Source organism: Carcharhinus amblyrhynchos, chromosome 31 (genome assembly GCF_965287045.1).
Source record: "Carcharhinus amblyrhynchos chromosome 31, sCarAmb.v2.hapA, whole genome shotgun sequence".
In the NCBI taxonomy this organism is placed as follows: Eukaryota; Metazoa; Chordata; class Chondrichthyes; order Carcharhiniformes; family Carcharhinidae; genus Carcharhinus; species Carcharhinus amblyrhynchos.
Genome location: NC_137354.1, coordinates 14,821,007 through 14,840,480, shown reverse-complemented (window position 1 = coordinate 14,840,480; position 19,474 = coordinate 14,821,007). Strand labels below are relative to the sequence as shown.

General features: G+C 41.8%; 1 protein-coding gene across 1 annotated transcript in view; it reads right to left on the bottom strand.

Moving 5' to 3' along the window:
• The window catches only part of samd8b (sterile alpha motif domain containing 8b), a 39,372-nt gene extending 21,113 nt beyond the window's left edge, over positions 1-18,259 (bottom strand). Inside the window, exons 1-2 of the mRNA XM_080215693.1 lie at positions 18,116-18,259; positions 968-1,543 (exon numbers count right to left, since the gene is read on the bottom strand). Of these exons, the coding sequence (XP_080071819.1) occupies positions 968-1,536 (569 nt within the window). The 5' untranslated portion in view covers positions 1,537-1,543; positions 18,116-18,259. The remainder of the gene's footprint in view (positions 1-967; positions 1,544-18,115) is intronic.
• Between the last annotated feature and the right edge of the window lie 1,215 nt (positions 18,260-19,474).

Sequence of the window (19,474 nt, the reverse complement as noted above, 5' to 3'; positions counted from 1 at the left end):
GCTAAGTGGATTACTGTAAAAAATGGAGAGAAATGATCAGGAGAGTGTAACATGGGTTCTCGGCAATGCTTTGATCAGAGCAGCAAGTGGACTGTAAACAGATTCTGCCTCATCCTTCTCTAACAAAGCTGGAGGGAAATAAGAGCAATTTCAGCCAAAAGATTAAAAGAAATTAAAGCTTGCATATTCGAATCATGCTTTCTGCCCAACTAAAATTTAGAAAAAGGAGTAAAATTGCAGAATGATTATTACGTGGATTTCCATACCTCTTTAATGGTAAATAGTAAGTGAAGAAAGGAGAGCAGAAAAGACAAAATAGATTAGAAGCATTTTGGGAATGATAAGTGACGGAAATTTGCTCTACTAAAATAAAGCATTGTGGACCCTGGAAATCTGAAATAAAATCAGTAAACACTCATCAGGATTGGTAGCATGCTTGGAGAAAGAAACGTGAAGGTCGCAGACTTGAAAAGTTAAATGGTTCTCTCTCCACAGATGCTGCCTAACCTGCTGAGTGGTTCCAGAAAACTGCCTTAGATGCTTCAGAAGAGTAGACCACATTTGGGCTACAGAAATAAAGTAACATTTATTAATCACAAGTAAGGCTTACATTAACACTGCAATGAAGTTACTGTGAAATTCCCCTAGTCGCCACACTCCAGCACCTGTTCGGATCAATGCGATTAACCTGCATGTCTTTCAGACTGTGGGAGAAAACCGGGGCAACCAGAGGAAACCCATGCAGACACAGGGAGAACGTGCAAACTCCACACAGATAGTGACCTAAGTTGGAGATCGAACCGAAGTCCCTGGTGCTGTGAGACAGCAGTGCTAATCACTGTGCCGCCCACAATAGCTTCTCAGGTTTGCGAAGGCAGCTGTATCTGAACATCTAGAAATAACTACTCTATTAGGAGAAAAGTTATTTTAAAAGTATAAATCAAAGTCACATTAACGTAATACTTACCTATCCAGGAATATGTCTGGTAGGGGTGGATAAGTTTGCATGTCAGGCACACGCTCGTGAACTACTACCATAACAATCGATGTAAACCCAAAGACTACAAATACGTAAACAGAGCTCAGAGCTGTCTTCCAAAACTCTGAGTCAAGTCTTCGTGCTTGGTGTTTGTAGTATTTACCATTCTGATACTGTTCAGTTCTCAAGTCCCCACTAGAACCGCCACTGTCCCTGGAATGATCCACACCGTTACACTGACAGTCTTTGCTTTGCAATGAATTACCAGCGTGTGCAACAAGGCATTCCTCACAGGCATATCCCATCTCCGCCAAGATATCCTTATGCTGTTTTTGCAGCTTCCGAATAGATACCATAAGCCTTTTAATATCACCCAACACTTTCAGTTCCAAAGGCGGGCAGCGTAAATCATTTTCGGTCAAAGTTAACAAGGCAATACCATCCAGTCTGTGCTTATTACATAGAAGATCAACATATTCGCTGAAGCCTTCCTCCTTGAGCCACTTGGCCACATGCTTGCTGGTCCAGCGTCTGATAGTGAAGTGACTCCCCGTCATGTTTTAGCTGTAAAATGAAAAACACAAACAGTCAAACAACTGGGTGGAAGTACAGACAAACACAAAAAACTGCAGATGTTGGAATCTGAATCAAAAACAGAAAAATCCTGGAAAATTTCAGCAGGTCTGACAGCATCTGTGGAGAGAGAGTAGAGCCAACCTTTGAAGTCTAGAAAAGGCCCTTCGTCAGAGCTAAATGAAGGGTCACCTAGACTCGAAACATTGACTCTATTCTCTCCACAGATGCTGTCAGACCTGTTGAGATTTTCCAGCATTTTTCTGTTTTTGTTTTGTGTATGTGAGTGGAAATACATATTTGGTTACTTTGCAGAATATCTGGTTCAGTGTAAAAAATATTTTTACCATTGTATTGCAGAATGTTTCTAAGAATAAGGATTCTTCATTTTACTAGGACAATTCAACACAAGACATTGCCTGTCCCTGCCGGTCTTCTAAATTGCTTCTAAAACTTCATTCTAACTCTTTAACACTATATTCTGCACTCTCCCGTTTCCTTCTCTATGAGCAGTATGTTTTGTCTGTATAGCACACAAGAAGCAATACTTCTCACTGAATGTTAATACATGTGACAATAATAAATTAAATAAATCATTTGAAGGAAGAATGCTCTTTAATATAGATATAAATAACCTTAGCTACCAATCTTTGGCTAATGAAATACAATTAATAAATATTGTATTTTGTAAAAATTGCATTGCAGTCTCTTGTACCATTTTTAGCACAGGCTTCAAGCCCATTAATGCAGACGTTTCTCGGAAATGTGAATCCATATCTAAAATAGATGCTTTCAGAAATGTTTTGAATCTAAGTCCATGGTTTTATTAGGATTGGTGCAATCTATCCCATGGCACATAAAAAAGATGGATTTAACAGGATGTGACTGCATTTCACTGAAAAATCTGTTTTGGGAATTCACCTTTGAACGTAATCATTTTTCAATAAACATAATTGAGCAGAAGGTGGTTTATTCACACAAAAATATCCCAATTGACCAAGTGGGTAATCATGTCAGAGATAATTGATGAAACCCCACCCTTAATACATTGCAGAAGAAAAAACTAACTCCAAAGGCAGTATCTTGAATTGCTTTCTCTGCCGTTTGTGACACATATCTTCAGCCCAGCCCTGCACAACAAGCAAGCCGCTCCTCAAAATATATAATAAAATCGAGCAGACATAAGCATTTGAAATAGAGTTAGGGTTCATTAACAACTTGGCATTATCCTGTGGCCAGTGGGGAAGCAAAAGAGAACGAGTAGTTCTCCTCAGACTATTAAATGTGTTCCAGAACATTCAAGAGATAGTCTACACTAGGAAAAGAAGCAGCGTCAAATCAGTAACATCAAATTGCAACTAATATTCTCCCAACAGAAACAAGATGCTGGAATCATCGATACAAATCAAGCTACCAACACAGTCATAAAAATATACAGTAATGCTGCAGGAACAACTAATTCTTTACCTTTGTGCTCAGTGTTTAAACGCAGAACTGCATTTGATTTGCTCCTGTCCTCTACATATCCAACTCAAAGTGACTAATTTATTCTCCACTACAAATGAAAAAGATACTGTTTAATGTCTGTCAATATAATAATGAAATGCTCCCAAAACTGATCCTCAAGATATTTCCCTCCATTGCCCCTTCAGTCTCAACACCAAGTGACTCCTACTTCTTGACAATTTTAATCTCCATCTCAGCTCCTGCTGTAATTTGGCCTCTGAATTCCCTACCTCCTTTTATTCCCAAAATCTCTCTCTCTCCATATTCACCAACACCCTTTAATCTTGTATTATCTTCAGCATCTCTGCTCCCATTGCATTTATTGTTTTAAAAAGGCCATATTTGACAACATTGGTATTTCTCACCAACCCTACCCTTTTCCAATCAACACTTCCAACAAAGCAGATTGTTTGCAACTTTACAGTCCTACTCAAGCCCAAGCTGAGTTTCCAATCTCATATCCTGCCCAGCAAAAAGGCTGTCTACTTCCACCACTAACCCACCTCTACTCCTACCTCAATCCATCAGCAGCCTAAACTCTTACCCAAGCATTTATTACATTCAAACCCAACAGTTTCAATGTTCTTCTAGTCAGACTCCCTCTGTAAACATCAGCGCATCCACAACTTTCTGCCCATATCCCTTCTTGCACCAAGTCTCATTCAACCTTGCAGTCTGGGGATGTTGGAGAACCAGGAATCAATTTAAAATTCTGACCTTCAAGCTCAAATCCTTTCACTGCCTTGATTCTCTTAATCGCCAACTACTTCCAGCCCCGTTCTGCTCTCTACGTTCCTCGGAATGTGTATCCCCCTCTCCTTCTGCCCCACCATTTGCAGATTTTTGTCTTCAGCCGTCTAGGATCCATGCTTTGGAATGGCCTGACTACTCTCTTTCTTCAAAGCACTTCTTAAAACAACATCCGTCATGGCCTGCATTAACTCAATGTCCAGCTATTTCATATTAGGCCTCTGAAGTGCCTTAAAGGGACAGCACAGTGGCACTCATCTTTGTTTGAGATTCAATCCAGTGGTGTCGTCAGCAAACTTGAAAATCGAGTTGGAGGAGAATTTGGCCTCAGAATCTACTTGACTGTTAATACAGGATGTTGACGCAAACCAGTTCTAAAGATAAAAGTATTTTCCTTGCATTGAAATTAATGATTATTAATGAAATTAATACTCACTCTGTATTGAGCGAGCTGCCTCATAGCACCAGGGACCTGGGTTTGATTCATAGCTTGGGTCACTGTGAGGAGTTTGTACATCCTCCCTGTGTCAGCATGGGTTTCCTCCGGGTGCTCTGGTTACCCCTCAGTCCGAAAGGTGTACTGGTTAGATGCATTGGCTGTGCTAAATTCTCCCTCAGTGTACCTGAACAGGTGCCAGAGTGTGGCGACTAGGGGATTTTCACAGTAGCTTCATTGCAGTGTTAATGTAAGCCTACTTGTGACACTAATAAATAAACTTTAAATATGTTTCTATGTTATAAGGACTGTAATTACTTGTGAAAATAAAAACCTGGAATCAGGAATCTACTGATGACTATGAAACTATTGCCAATTGTCAGAAAAACTTATCTGGATCACTAATGTTCTTTAGGGAAGGAAATCTGCCGTCCTTACCTGGTCTGGCCTACACATGACCCCAGAGCCACAGCAATGTTGTTCACTCTCAACTGCCCTGGGGCAACAAGGGATGGGCAATAAATGCTGGCTAGCCAGTGACGCCTATGCCCCACGAATGAATTTAAAAAATTACAAGTTATTGCTGTTAGTAAGGATAAAGTAACCATTAATTTAACCAACAGAAACAAAATGTACAACCGTTTCAAACCAGCAGCTTGCATTGTTGCTGTTGATTTCAAGGTACTGCACCTTGATATCAATGTGCAGGGAGCCCAGTGGTTGTGGAGTTCTAATCAATCACGCAAACCAGCCTCCCATCCATTGACTCTGCAAAGCAGCCAGCATAATTAAGGACCCCACGCACCCTGGACATTCTTTCTTCCACCTTCCTCCGTCGGGAAAAAGATACAAAAGTCACATATCAACCGACTCAAGAACAGCTTCTTCCCTGCTGCTGTCAGACTTCTGAATAGACCTACCTCGCATTAAGTTGATTTTTCTCTACACCCTAGCTATGACTGTAACACTACATTCTGCACTCTCTCCTTTCCTTCTCTACGAACAGTGTCCTTTGTCTGTATAGCGCGCAAGAAAACAATACGTTTCACTTTATACAAATACATGCAACAATAATAAATTAAATCAAAAGTTCAGCGGCTGGGGGATGACAAGAGTTGCAGCAATGGGAAAGTTCCAGTTTAAAAATAAAAAAAGCCTTTCTGTCCAGTTTACGTTTCTGCCAGTTACATAAGACAAGCAAACCATTTGCCTGCAGCACAGCTGCTGTTTGGAAGCAGCTTAATATTTGAACAACTTAATAAGGGCCTCCTAATTACTTGTAGCAGATGAGGCAATTCTTTAACATCAGGACTCGAATACCCAAAACTGCTGACCAGCATTCAATAACTAAGCTAAGCACGGGTTAAATTGTAAGATGTTAAGATACTCCACAGTATTTTCAATGCAAGAAAAATACTTTTATGTTTAGAACTGGTTTGCGTCAACATCTTGCATTAACAGAAAAGCAGATTCTGAGAGGCCAAATTCTCCTCCAACTCAATTTTCAAGTTTGCTAACGACACCACTGTAACGGGTTGAATCTCAAACAAATGATGAGTACAGGAATGAGATAGAGAATCTGGTAAACTGGTGCAACGACAATAATCTCACCCTCAATGTCAACAAAACAAAGGAGATAGTCATTGACTTCAGGAAGCGTAAAGGAGACCATGCCCCTGTCTACATCAATGTGGACGAAGCAGAAATGGTCAAGAGCTTCAAGTTTTTGGGTGTCCAGATCACCAACAATGTGTCCTGATCCCCCCCATGCCGACACTATAATTAAGAAAGCCCACCAGTGTCTCTACTTTCTCAGAAGACTAAGGAAATTTGGCATGTCAGGTACAACTCTCACCAACTTTCAGATGCCCCAAAGAAAGCATTCTTGGTTGTATCACAGCTCGGTATGGCTCCTGCTCTGACTAAGACCACAAGAAACTACAAAGGGTCCATGAATGAAGCTCAATCGATCACACAAACTAACCTCCCATCCACTGACTCTGTCTACACTTCCAGCCAGTAATTAAATACCTCACACACCGACATACTGTCTTCCACCTTCTTCCTTCGGGAAAAAGTCTGAAGTCACATACCAATCGATTCAAGAACAGCTTCATCCCCGCTGCCATCAGACTTTTGAATGGACCTAGCCTTACATTAAGTTGATCTTTCTCTACACCCTAGCTATGGCTGTAACACTACATTCTGTACTCTCTCCTTTCCTTCTCTATGAACGGTGTGCTTGGTCTGTATAGTGCGCAAGAAATAATACTTTCCACTGTATACTAATACTTGTAGCAATAATAAATCAAATCAAAACCAAAGATTGAAAATAGTATGAATAGTATGTGATAATGCAGTTGTCCTCAGTATTGAGTGAGCTTACATAACATTTGCTACATTCATTTTGGAAAATATTCATCCACCATTCAATAAATCTTCCCTAGTTCCTCCTGAATGTTTTGACCTCATTATAATGTGGATTACATTGACCTCAATATAACTTGGGTGGCATGGCAGCACACTATTAGCACTGCTGCTTCACAGCTCCAGAGGCCCGGGTTCGATTCCCGGCTTGGGTCACTGTCTGTGTGGAGTTTACACATCCTCCTTGTGTCTGCGTGGGTTTCCTCTGGGTGCTCCGGTTTCCTCCCATAGTCCAAAGATGTGCAGGTTAAGTTGATTGGCCATGCTAAATTGACCATAGATGCATAGGTTAGAGAGGATTAGTGGGCAAAATATGTACGGATTGGGTGTGGAGCCTGGGTGGGATTGTGGTCGGTGCAGACTCGATGGGCCGAATGGCCTCTTTTTGTACTGTGAGGTTTCTATGATTTCTATAATCTGTTCCACAGGCAACTGAAATAAAAGCTAAATATTGCGGATGCTGGAAATCTGAAATAAATACCTGGATAAACTCAATCCATTGACCGTTCTATGGAACCAGAATGCAACAGAGCTCTTACAGAATTCCAGTTCTGTAGTAGAGTCAATGGTCTTGAAACATTAACTGTGTTTCTCTCTCCACAGATGCTGCCAGACTTGCTGAGTTTATCCAAGATTTTCTGTTTTCATTACCACGGGTGGCAAAAGCTTCAATTCTGCCTCATTCCATTATCCAACTTATTTCTATACAATCTGCCCCCGATTGAATATTTCAGTCAACTGTGGCAGCGATTAGTCCTCCACAGGCTTTGTTTCTGTTCTATACTCTTTACTCTTATCTCCGTCACTCCTTTCAGTTTCCCTCTAAATCACAACATAAACTTGAAGACAATTGGTTTAAATGCCACTTTAAAGAATTTTGAAGGAACAAGGTTTCTACATTGCTTTGGTCAGACGAAAATTGGAATCTATGATAACGTAAATAACTACATGATAAAAAATCACTGTGAGAAGCACTCTGAGTAGCAAAGACGCAGTACTCTGCTTTAGTAAGTATTGTCATCATTAATACAGTGACCTTCCACAGTTAACACATGCTGAATTGTAAAACGTAATCAAGGACTGAAGAATTTATTAAGAAATGGACATTTACCAATGGAAGTAAAGATGAAAAACGCAAAAATCAATAAGTAACCCATCGTGCAAGTTGCTATCTTCAATTTGTTTTTAGTTTATTTTAAAACTTCATTTCTTTCTTTCCTATTGCTCATGTTCCTTCAGTTCATAAAACATAACCTCCACACAAAGCCCTAAAATATTTGCAGCCAGTCCCCACAATACAGGGAGCAGAGAGAGAGAATGGGGATGTGGGACTTCTCTCATTATGGATTGACCGTATCCATATTCCAAGATGGTACAGGACTATAGCAACTCTTGAGACCTATGGTATGATTTGTTTGAATAGCAGGCAAAACAATACTTTTCACTGTATTTTGGTACACATGACAATAATAAATTGAATCAAATCAAAAAGGCATTATAGGCCATTACAAAAATATAACAAGGGGCAAATTCAGGACTCGAATCCAAATTATTCCTGCCTACTTGTTGATGATGACAATACTTACCAAAGCAGAGTACTGCATCTTTGCTAGTCAGAGTGCTTCTCACAACAATTTATTTTTATCATGTAGTGGCTGTTATTAAGCAAAGGCATAGAGATGAATGGCCTGTCAGTCTGTTAGTTTTTGGTGATATTTGTTGTTGGAGAAATAATGAACAGCAAACCAGAACATCTGCTGTTCCTGACAGTGCCATGGGTGGTTTCAGCGTGTCAGCATTACCTCTCAAAGGACAGGGAGCTGAATTAGCTCTGATAAGACCTGGCCAGACACCAGGAGTTCCAGATTGCATCACTTCAGAGCAAATGTCACACACAGAACAAAGATTTGCAAACATGCATGGAATACAAGATTCAAAATACCCAATGCCAACAGCTGCGAGGACAGGAGTGAGTAAAGCCAAAAACATTGACTAATACAAATAAAACATACTTCTAAATTGATGTTAAGAAACCAAAAGTATTACTTAAATACAAATGATTTAATGCAGTAATATCAAGCCAAAAAAGACATATTATAAGGGGTGACTAAATGCTTGGATCAAGGGGTGGGCTTTTAGGACAGTCAATGTAAAGGCAATGAATAAGAGGGCTCCAAACATAGATCCTGAAGCCACAGCCATATTTCCTTCCTCAGTGAACCACAGCAATACATCCTGAAGGGACAGGAGAGGTAAGAGTGCATGCAGGGTCAGGAAGAAACTCATTGCTGGAAACACTGTGGCAATAATTGAATAGGCAACACCGGAATGAAACAAGGTCAATCCTAAGGGGATGTCATTTAAAGCTTCGATTCGAGATTTTTCAGTGCTGTAGCAGAGACACAAATCTAGTCAAAGAGGTTCATTTGTGATTTATATACTTGGCCCATCACAGATCAGGTAAAAAGCTCCCACTTTCTGCAGTCCTGGTGCTCCATGAACCAGAATCCATTTCTCCCAACACAATCATGCATTCAACTCTTTAATCTTGTTTCCCCTTCACCAATTTGGTTGCGAACCATGCAGTATTCTAGAGATTATCTTTTCGTGGTTCTGCTTTTTAAATTTTGTCCCTAACTGCTCTAACTCCCTCAGCAGAACCTTTGTCATTTTATCCACATGGATCATGACAACTGGATCCTTCCCCTCCTACTCCAAATTCTTCTCCAGCCCTGAGGGCGCGTCCTTAACCCTGGCGCTGGGCAGACAACATGACCTTCAAAGCTCACAATTTTGGCTGGAGTGAAGAAAGATGTCTAATGATATTGTCCCTGACTGCAGGTATGTTCCTTTTTGCATCACCCCACAACTCTACACAACTTGAATGGTTTCCTGCACCGGTGTTATGGTCAGTTTGCTCATCCACCCTTTAGCTCCCGTCCACACAAGCTGCAAAAACATTGAATCTGTTGGGACAATTGCTACCTTCTGAATTCCCGTACCCCCCTCTCTTGGTCACACACTCCTCTCACTGGTCTGAAGCACCTAGTCTCAGTGGGTGTGACTGCCTCCTGGAACAACTGTCCCCCTCTGCAGTGTCCAAAGTTCATGCTCCAACTCACCAACTCCAAGCTGAACTTCCACGAACTGCAAATGTTTACTGCAGACGTGGTTACCATGGATCATACGGGTGTCCATCAGTACACATATGCTTCAACTGTAACACATCACCCACCCCACCCCCTTCACCATCTTTATTCTGCTTTTAGTCAATTAATTAGGTTTCAAATTTACAGTATTACCCAATGATTGTGCAGAGTTATATTAAGGAGTTCAACCAATTATGCTACAAATTTAGTATAATACATAACATCTTCCAGCACTGGAATAAACTACTGTCCCATTTTAGAGAGGAAAAAACTAAAAACTCATCAAACACTTGGCTGCACACCTAATTAATGCCTCCAGGCTGCACTGCTAGGGTTCACTGTCTCTAGCTCCCACTCTTGGACTTCTCCTTTCTTGTGAACGTCAGATCAGCACCTCCTTCCACTCTGCACTGAACTCTCGCTTACCAGATTTATTCACTCGGGGTTCCACTATCACCTTCAAGTGATCTGCTCCATGTGTCTCCTGTATTTATATTAGCTCAGATCCCTATGAGCTGAGTCAGCTGCTGCTGCTGGCTGGGGAACCAGTTCAAACTAGTTACCTAATTGACTAACCACAGCTATCTCTAGCAGTGAGGTTGTTTAACACTGAAGAAAACTACAATTTGCTGAACGTAAAACACACATCTAGCATTTTGACTAACCTTTAGAAAGAAATCAACCCTTGAAAGTCTGCAATTATCAAATTCCCAGACTAAAGTTTTCAGTCTCCACTGTCAACTTTGTGCAACTTACCCTGGTTCTCAACCCTTTCTCCAAGAACAACAATTTCTCTCTATCCACTCTGTCCAGATCCTTCATGGTTTGAATCAAATCCCCTCACAATCTTTTTGTCTCCAGCAGAACAGCTCCAACTTCTCCAATCTATGTAACCCCCTAGGAAAGAGGTCAAAGGAAAGCAGGAAACTACAGAAACACGGAGGCTTAAGGTTAGCAAGGAGGTGAAGATCATCCTTGAAGGTGGTTTGACGCAGTGAACAAGAGGTGACAGAGTTGCAACAGCAGCGATGAACAGATGGTCTCAATCTTTGTGACCAAAAAACAGTCCTCAAGCTCTTCGCATGCAGAGGGTAGTTGGGCAAGTTTATGTTTGGTAGATGTATGGAGAAAAGGGGTTAACCTTACTCTTCAGGATAATCCTAGAGTAGTGAATGAATTTGGCAGGGAACAACAAAGCTAGAACTGCTTGATGCAGTTAGAATCAATACCCATGAGGTTCAAGCACTGTTTATACTACAGGAAGCCCTCAGAACTCCCCCAGTCATTAAGAAGAACTCAGTTGGACCAGTACAACACAGACATACATGTGGCAGAAGCACTTACCATTATTTGTCGCTGCTAAGGATCTGGCACATCTTTGCCGACAGCACATTATCATTATAAAGCACTTTTTAAAAGCAGAAGCATCAACTAACAGCAGCTCTTGCCACTAAATACAATTTTTAAATTTAAGTTTACAATAAAAGCACTTGGAATTAGTTTCATTCTTGGTGATTTTCAAACTTGTAGCTCATCGTGCACCATATTGACACTGCTAGCCAACGTCTGCCCAACTCCAAACTGTTTAGGATTTCACAATCCAGGTTAAATTAGTCTAGTGCCATATCACTGGCAATTTATCATTGATTATTTTTTATTTATTTACAGAATTATCGCAACTTTCCAAACCATATACATGAATAGTCTTGCAACTTGTTCCACAGTGCGTGCACAGTAAGAACTTTAACCCCTTACAAATATTTAAAGGCAACTGATTAATAATAGATCATAAGAAATAGGAGCAAGAGTAATTCTTTTGGCCCTTGGAACCAGCGCCATTATTCAATAAGATCATGACTGATCTTATTGTGGCCCTAACTCCACTTTCTTGTCTCTAAACCATAACACTTGTGGATGAAAAAGCGGCCTAACTAACATATTTGCTGATCCAGATTCCACTGCTCTCTGGGGAAGAGAGTTCCAAAGACTAATGGCTCTCTGTGAGAAAAAATTTTCTCATCTCGGTCTCAAATAAGAAGTTTCACCACACCAGGTTAAAGCCCAACAGGTTTATTTGAAATCATGACCTTTCGGTGCACCTGATGAAGGAGCAGCATTCTGAAAGCTTGTGATTCCAAATAAACCTTTTAGGCTTTAACCTGGTGTTGAGAGACTTCTTACTGTGCCCACCCCCGTCCAATGCCGGCATCTCCACGAGTCTCAAATAGGTGACTCTATATTTTCAAAACTGTGTCCCCCCATGTCATTGAGTCCCTTTAAGACAAAGATAGATAGGTTCTTGATTAATAAGGGGATCGGGTTTATGGGGAAAAGGCAGGAGAATGGGGACAAGAAAAATATCAGCCATGATTGAAAGGCGGAGCAGATTCGATGGGCCAAGTGGCCTAATTCTGCTTCTATGTCTTATGAGCAGAAACATCCTCTCAGCATCTACACTGTCAAGGCCCCTCAGAATTACAGATGTCTTAATAAGATCATCTCTCATTCTGCTAAATTCCAACCTACTCAACATTTCCTCATAAGACAACCCCTTCATTCCACAGCCTAGTGAACATTAACTGCCTCCTACGCAAATACATCCCTCCTTAAGTAAAGGAGCCTAACAGTACTTCAGGTGCAGCCCCACTCCATCCCTCGTGCAGTAAAGGCTAACATTCCACTTTCCTTCCTTCCCAATTATTTGCCATTTCTGCATGATCGTTTTTGTGATTCACAGAGAATACTGGCACATTATTAATATGCCAAATAAAACTGGGGCACTTGTGTACGGAAAATAACTAATGGATTCCAATGCTTTAAAGACAAGGCTTTTAAAAATGTTACCTTGATGTTTTGCTATTTCTAATCCCTTTTCACCAGCACTGTCACTCTGTCGCCAGTAAGTTCCGATGGAATTCAGGATACATACTGCTTGAATTTTCAGCAAATAAAAAACATAACATACAGGCTTTTTCCTCTCCTCTCGCACGCACAAAAGTTTAAGCATTTTATCACAGCCGAACGCTCAAGTGATCTGCAGCAATATTTGGCCAATGAGCTCAAAACTTCAACCTCAGGATGTCAGTACAGGCAAGGTCAGAAACACGAGGTTTGTTGTTTACAGGACAGAGCCTGGGTCGCCCAGCTGGATTGTAACAATTTTAATTGAAGAGACTGATAAAATGCAACTAGAATGTTGATTAAGGTCAATGAACTCAGGTTGCTTTAACTAAAACTTTAACGTAAATACAATGAAATGTACAGAAGTGCAGGACAAAGACAACCAATGGACTCCACTTAACACCTCTCAGTTCATACACAGAACACCCAAGTCAACGTGGGCTTTTCCAACAGAATCATTCATCTACGATTTGTCACAAGCATGCAATGTATTCAGAAGTTATCGTCCATGCCTATTTAAAGGTACAATGGTTATCCTGTTTCATTCCTCTCTCAAGGTAGGCTTTGAGAAGCCCCAACACATGGAAGAGCATTCTGAATGTTTGTTTCAAAATATTTGCAACAGCCTCCAACCCTGTGACAGAGCTCACACCGTCTGTGCCACTAGTTCCAACCTATGGTTCATTCCTTTAGATGGCCAGAAAGGAAACAGATGCGAGTAAATTAACAAAAAAGATAAAATAGCTTGTAATAATTTTAATTGTTTCTATAGGTATGTGAAAGGGAACAGATCAAAACTAAACACAGCTCCCTTTTAGGGAAAAACTAAACTTATAATCAGAATAATGGCAAAGACATCAAACCAATATATTATATCAGCCTTCACAGTGAAAATCCAAATACTGGACAGCCATTAATCCCCCTTTATCTTCAAATGGATGTTAAACACAACTTCATACAGTCCGACAAAAGTGGGGAATCAAGGGTCAAGTGAGAATGAGAACTGAAAGAAATTAGTGCTAGCGCGAGAATAGGACTAGAGAAATTAATGAAACCAAATCCACCAGACCTGATAGCCTAATTCCTGGAGTTTTAAAAGAGTGGCTCCAGAGATTGTGGGCATGCTGGCTTTGATCTTCAAGAATTCCCTGGATTTTATAATAGAGTGGAAGGCAGCAAACATAGGAAAGTAGGATAAGTGAAACAGGGAAGTAACTATAGGCGGTTTCTCTGACAGTAGTAGGGGAAATGCTAGAATCTATTATTTAGGTAACAGGGCACTTACAAAATCACATTTGGGCAGTTTCAACATGGATTTATGAAAAGAGATTCATGTTTGAAAAATCTATTAGAGGTTCTTGAGGCTGTAACTAGCAGGGTAGGTAAGGAGGAACAGTGTAACTCAGACGTTCAAAAAGCATTTGAAAAGGGTACTGCAGAACAACAACCTGTATTTATACAGCACTTGCGACATAGTCAAACATCCAAAGGTGCTTCACAGAAGCAAATAAAGTAGCAATTTAACACCAGCTCACATACTCCTATTCCACTCGCACTGTACTGAAAGCTGCAATCTCACTCCGCTCCAGCTGAAAGTGAAATACAGTACAGAGCATTGCCCAGGATCTTTCTGAAGTGTACGCCAACAAATCACAGTATCAGCAACAATTAGCAATCTGTTCCAACGTCCCTGAAGCACGTAACATTTTAATCTCTCCTGAAAGCTGATTCCTTCCTTCAAAAACTCAACTAAACAACAGCAAGAAAAATCATTCTTTCTATTCCACAAAACAGAACACACAATTGGGACAGGTCAGCGCCTTTTGGTCTGAACAAACATTTTAGAATGTCATTTATCCCATTAAATTATTTGAGTTGGTGAAATCTATCAGACTTTGATAAGAGTCAGCACAGAAGACCAGCTCAGAAAGTTTGTTCAGCTGCAGGCAGGGGGCAAGTTTTAAAAAAGGCAAACAACGGACCAAGTTAGCTGCAAATAATCATTCGTACAAGATTTTATTGGCCTTTTACCATAGTTGTTTTCCTCATGACCAGCAACAGGGACAGTGCTGGTAGCACAGTGGTTAGCACTGCTGCTCCACAGTGCCAGGGCACCCGGATTCAATTTCCGGCTCAGGTACCCTGTCTGCGGAGTCTGCATGGGTTTCCTCCGGGTGCTCCAGTTTCCTCCCACAGTCCAAAAAATGCGCACATTAGGTGGATTGGCCATGCTAAATTGTCCCTTAGTATCAGAGGCCCTATCTAGGGCAAATGCATGGGGGTTAGGGCCTGGGTGGGATGGTGGTCGTTGTCTACTTGATGGGCCGAATGGCCTCCTTCTGCATTGTAGGATTCTGTGACCACATCTGTATGCGAGTCCTCACTCACTACATACACTCAGTGTAAGCCTTACATGCTCATTGTCTGGGTCATTGAGCACATTTGAGGATTTTTTTTTAAATAAATCACTATTTTCATTTATGTGAATCCTTTGTCTTCGAGTCCTCCACACTCTTACAGCAAGTAAATTGCATCACAATTATACTGCAGCTAAGGTACCAATTAGATTTAGTAACATATTGTTATTTATAGTAATTAAATAAGTAAACAGTCGATTAAGACAATCAGATTCATGGGATTCAGTTCCTGCGCCTTGGAATATGGAGAATTAATCACACCACATGCACTAAAACGTTGATGTAAAACTTGATCCTTACCTTACTCTAATTGTTTTCAGTTCACCTCTTAAACAAACATGTATCCCTCCTGCTTGCAATAAGTGACCCAAATACCCACAGGACATACTAATATCTGAACTTCTTGCAAAATGTCTCCCAGGTGCTAAGTCAGGAGGTTTAATAGGTTACTGCCCAACAGCTACCGTATCAGCTGAACTGTCACGTTACAGTGACAGATCTTTGGAAATGATATGGCACACAACTTCATATCTTAGCCTATAATTCTAGGATGCAAGGACATGCAACCAAGGGTAGAAATACTCCGGAGCAAATGATAATTTTGTCCCCTTCAAGGTTACACTCAAATAACTGCAAGTAAATTCCCCCAAGTCTGGTCGACAGCCCTTATGACTTGAGTAAAAATTATCTAATATCCTATTAATATTCTGCATATCCCATTTTTCACAATAAGAAAATGGGAAGAAATTGAGTGTGGCAATACAGACTTCTTGTATTCAAATGCATTTGTTGTACAAAGCAAGATTTGGAGCTATAGCCATTCCAGTTACTGGTGCTATTTTAGCAGCCTAGAATATTTGACAGGATGGCTGTTTAGCAATGCCCAATAATAGTATTAGAATTGTGAGGAAAACTTCACACATTCGTTCATTCATTCATTCACACCAGTTGATTACTTTGGGTTGCAAACTTTAAACTGAGTTGGTGTTGTGAAACCCCCGTTTATTTTCTGCGTAATCCAGGTGACATTACACACGCATCACTGGATGCAATTTCAGACAGGGAGACTGAGCTGTCATATCTGAGGACGTGTACACTGGCTCATTATTAATATGGTGCTGCCTATATTACTTCAGATTTACAGCCTCCCAGCTGGCAAAGGGTTTTCACTGCATACCTCCAAAGGCAAAAGCCACGATTTTCATCCTGCGCGAAGCCAGCCAAGAGTCCATTGACTTCACCGGGACTGGAAGACTCCAGTGGGAAGGGCTGGAAAATTCTACCAAACTATTGATGGTGATTAAAGTCACTGACTCCTGTAAGCAGTATTGGATTGGTTGATTGCTGCACAGCTAGAAATGCTAGATATTAGTCTTCAAAGCTGTAAAAATTCTCCACACACAGGTTGGCATGGGTAAAGATCTGCATTTTACAGTCCAAAACTATTCCAGTATAGCACACTGAAGGATGATGATTAAGGGAATAAAGTCTGCAGGTCATGTACAAATCACAAGCTTTGAAACCATGAGTCAGAATAAGGAAGCTGAAAATGAGGTCATTATCAGTTGAGCAATATGAAGAAAAGCACACTGTTGCCAAATGTTCATCAGGCTGTTCGCCCTTCCAATGCCTGGGAATCGTGGCCAGTTTGCAATTGGATAAGAATCATGAAGCCAGTTCTCTCAGTTTGGCAGGTCTCAGGGGAAACATGGGCTGTTGAATCTTCCCCCCTCCCCCCAAACGAGAGAGATTGATAACTCAAAGTGCAAATATATGTAGAATGCACAAAATTAAATAATCTTTCCACAGCTAATGTTCATAAAACTAATCATTCTATAAAGCATTCAGGCTTTTTGCCCTTGTCGGCCACTTAGATGCATTCCAACAGGACACTGTGGCCACACACTGAGTAAATGTTTGGTGTGGTGTAGCTTCACGTTCTGCAGATGTACCCCTGACAGATTGACTGCAGCTCACTTTCTGGTTTCAGGTCACTTCATTATTCGGGCAAGTGGGTCTGCCAACTTAATAGATCCGTTACTGATCTTTGATCTTCTTGAGGATCTCCCAAATTAAACCCATTAACAGCAACACACAAACGAAATCATGTAATTTAGTACGTTTGCAAATGGCACCGCCCTTCTGACCCAAATAGAAAGAAAACAAGCTTCCCAAACACTAATTTACATGCATCATTCATAAACCTCTGATCATGTTTACTGAATAAACAATTTCCATATCAATCTAATTTTCCAGTTGGAGTAATAACAAACAAAGCTGCCATTTTCACACACACTAACAATAGATACAGTGACAGATACAGAGATAGATAGAATCTATCCCAGGGCAATGCACTGCTGTCTCACAGCACCAGGAACCCAGGTTTGATTCCCAGCTTGGGTCACTGACTGTGCAGTGTCTGCACGTTTTGCCCACGTCTGCGTGGGTTTCCTCCGGGTGCTCCAGTTTCCTCCCACAGTCTGAAAGACGTGCTGGTTAGGTGCACTGGCCGTGCTAAATTCTCTCTCAGTGTACCCGAAATGGCGCTGTAGTATGACAACTAGGGGGTTTTCACAGTAACTTCATTGCAGTGTTAATGTGAGCCTACTTGTGATAATAATAAATAAACTTAAAAAAAAATATAGAATTCAGATCCAGTAAACAATCTACTCACTGGAACCAGATCCTAAAAGTTATTTGCCAGTCAGTATAGTATTTATCTGTTAGGTTTCATTGACCTTCAACCAGATACACTGAATGAATTAAATTGGACAGATTTCTTACTGACCTGCTTCTCACATCACAGAGCCTGTTAGGTAAAGGCTTGTGAATGAGCAGACAGTATTGTTCAGGCACTCAGAGGTAACAGTCAGCGATGGAGCTCTGGCTGTAACCCTGCCCCACCGCCGTTCCACCTGGGCCTTAACAGCAGCCCCGCTACTGCCCACTTCAAACTCTCCGGGCGGCTCTTACTTACCCCATACACCCGCTCCGTGTCAGCAGCCGATTCTGCCTCTTCACGGAAAGCCGGGGTCCGGCCCCTATGTCAGATGGACGCCCAACGGATCGCGACTCAGTTTCATCACCAGCACCTCCACACAGCAACATAACACAGCGTCCCCTGCAGCCCCGCACAACCCGGAGCCCGGACTCCAGACACAGCGCCACCCGCAGCACTGGAGGCACTGCTCGGACTCCAGACACAGCGCCACCCGCAGCACTGGAGGCACTGCCCGGACTCCAGACACAGCGCCACCCGCAGCACTGGAGGAACTGCCCGGACTCCAGACACAGCGCCATCCGCAGCTACGGGAGGCACTGCCCGGACGCTGAACTCCAGACACAGCGCCACCCGCAGTCCTGGAGGTACAGTCTTGACTCCCGACACAGCGCCACCCGCAGCCCTGGAGGTACAATGCGGACTGCCGACACAGCTCCACCAGCAGCCTCGCATAACCTGGATACCGGACTCCAGACACAGCGCCGCCCGCAGCACTGGAGGGATTGCCCTGACTCCAGACACAGCGCCACTCGCAGCTCTAGGGATGCTGCCTTGACTCCCGACATTGCGCCATCCGCAGCACTGGAGGTCGTGCTCGGACTAAGGGCACAGTTCCACCTGCAGTACTCGAGGTACAGCCCGGACTCCACACACAGCGACGCCCGCAGCCCTGGAGGTATCGCCAGCCGTCGAGTACAACATGGAGACCGGACGTTCGAATTCTGCACTGGTTGTTCAGTTGTGTGGTGCTCTGCTGCTTATTCTTTCTGTGAACAACTTCACATTTTCTTTATGTAAAAGTGAACAACTTCACATTTTCCCACATTATACTCTATCTGCATGAATTCTGCACACTGTCAAACCATCTGTATCTACCTACAATCTTCTTATGTCTACTTCACAACATACTTTCCATCCATCTCTGTGTGATCTACAAATTTAGTTATCTATATTTGGTTATAGAATAAGCGATTGTGCTCCAGATAAAAAGTAACTGTTAGTGGTGTACGTTCATGTGTCCTGCAATCCATGAACACCAGATTCCTCTCCCTCCAGCTTTGAGACCCCCAAAACAAGGGTGCGCAGTGAAAGAAAATTCAATAGTAACTTTCAAAATGAAATATATATACTTAAAAAGTGCGGGGTGGGTGGGAATGGGGGAGGAGATCAAAGGGCTATAAAGAAAAGGCAATAGGATTAACTGCACAGTTCTTTCGAAGAGCCAGGAATTTACGATGACTTTTCTATGGTTCAAAACGTCTTCAAAACAGTACCAGAAATTGGAGTTGCCAGGTTTTCTGTTTGGGCGGCACACTGGTTAGCATTGCAGCCTCA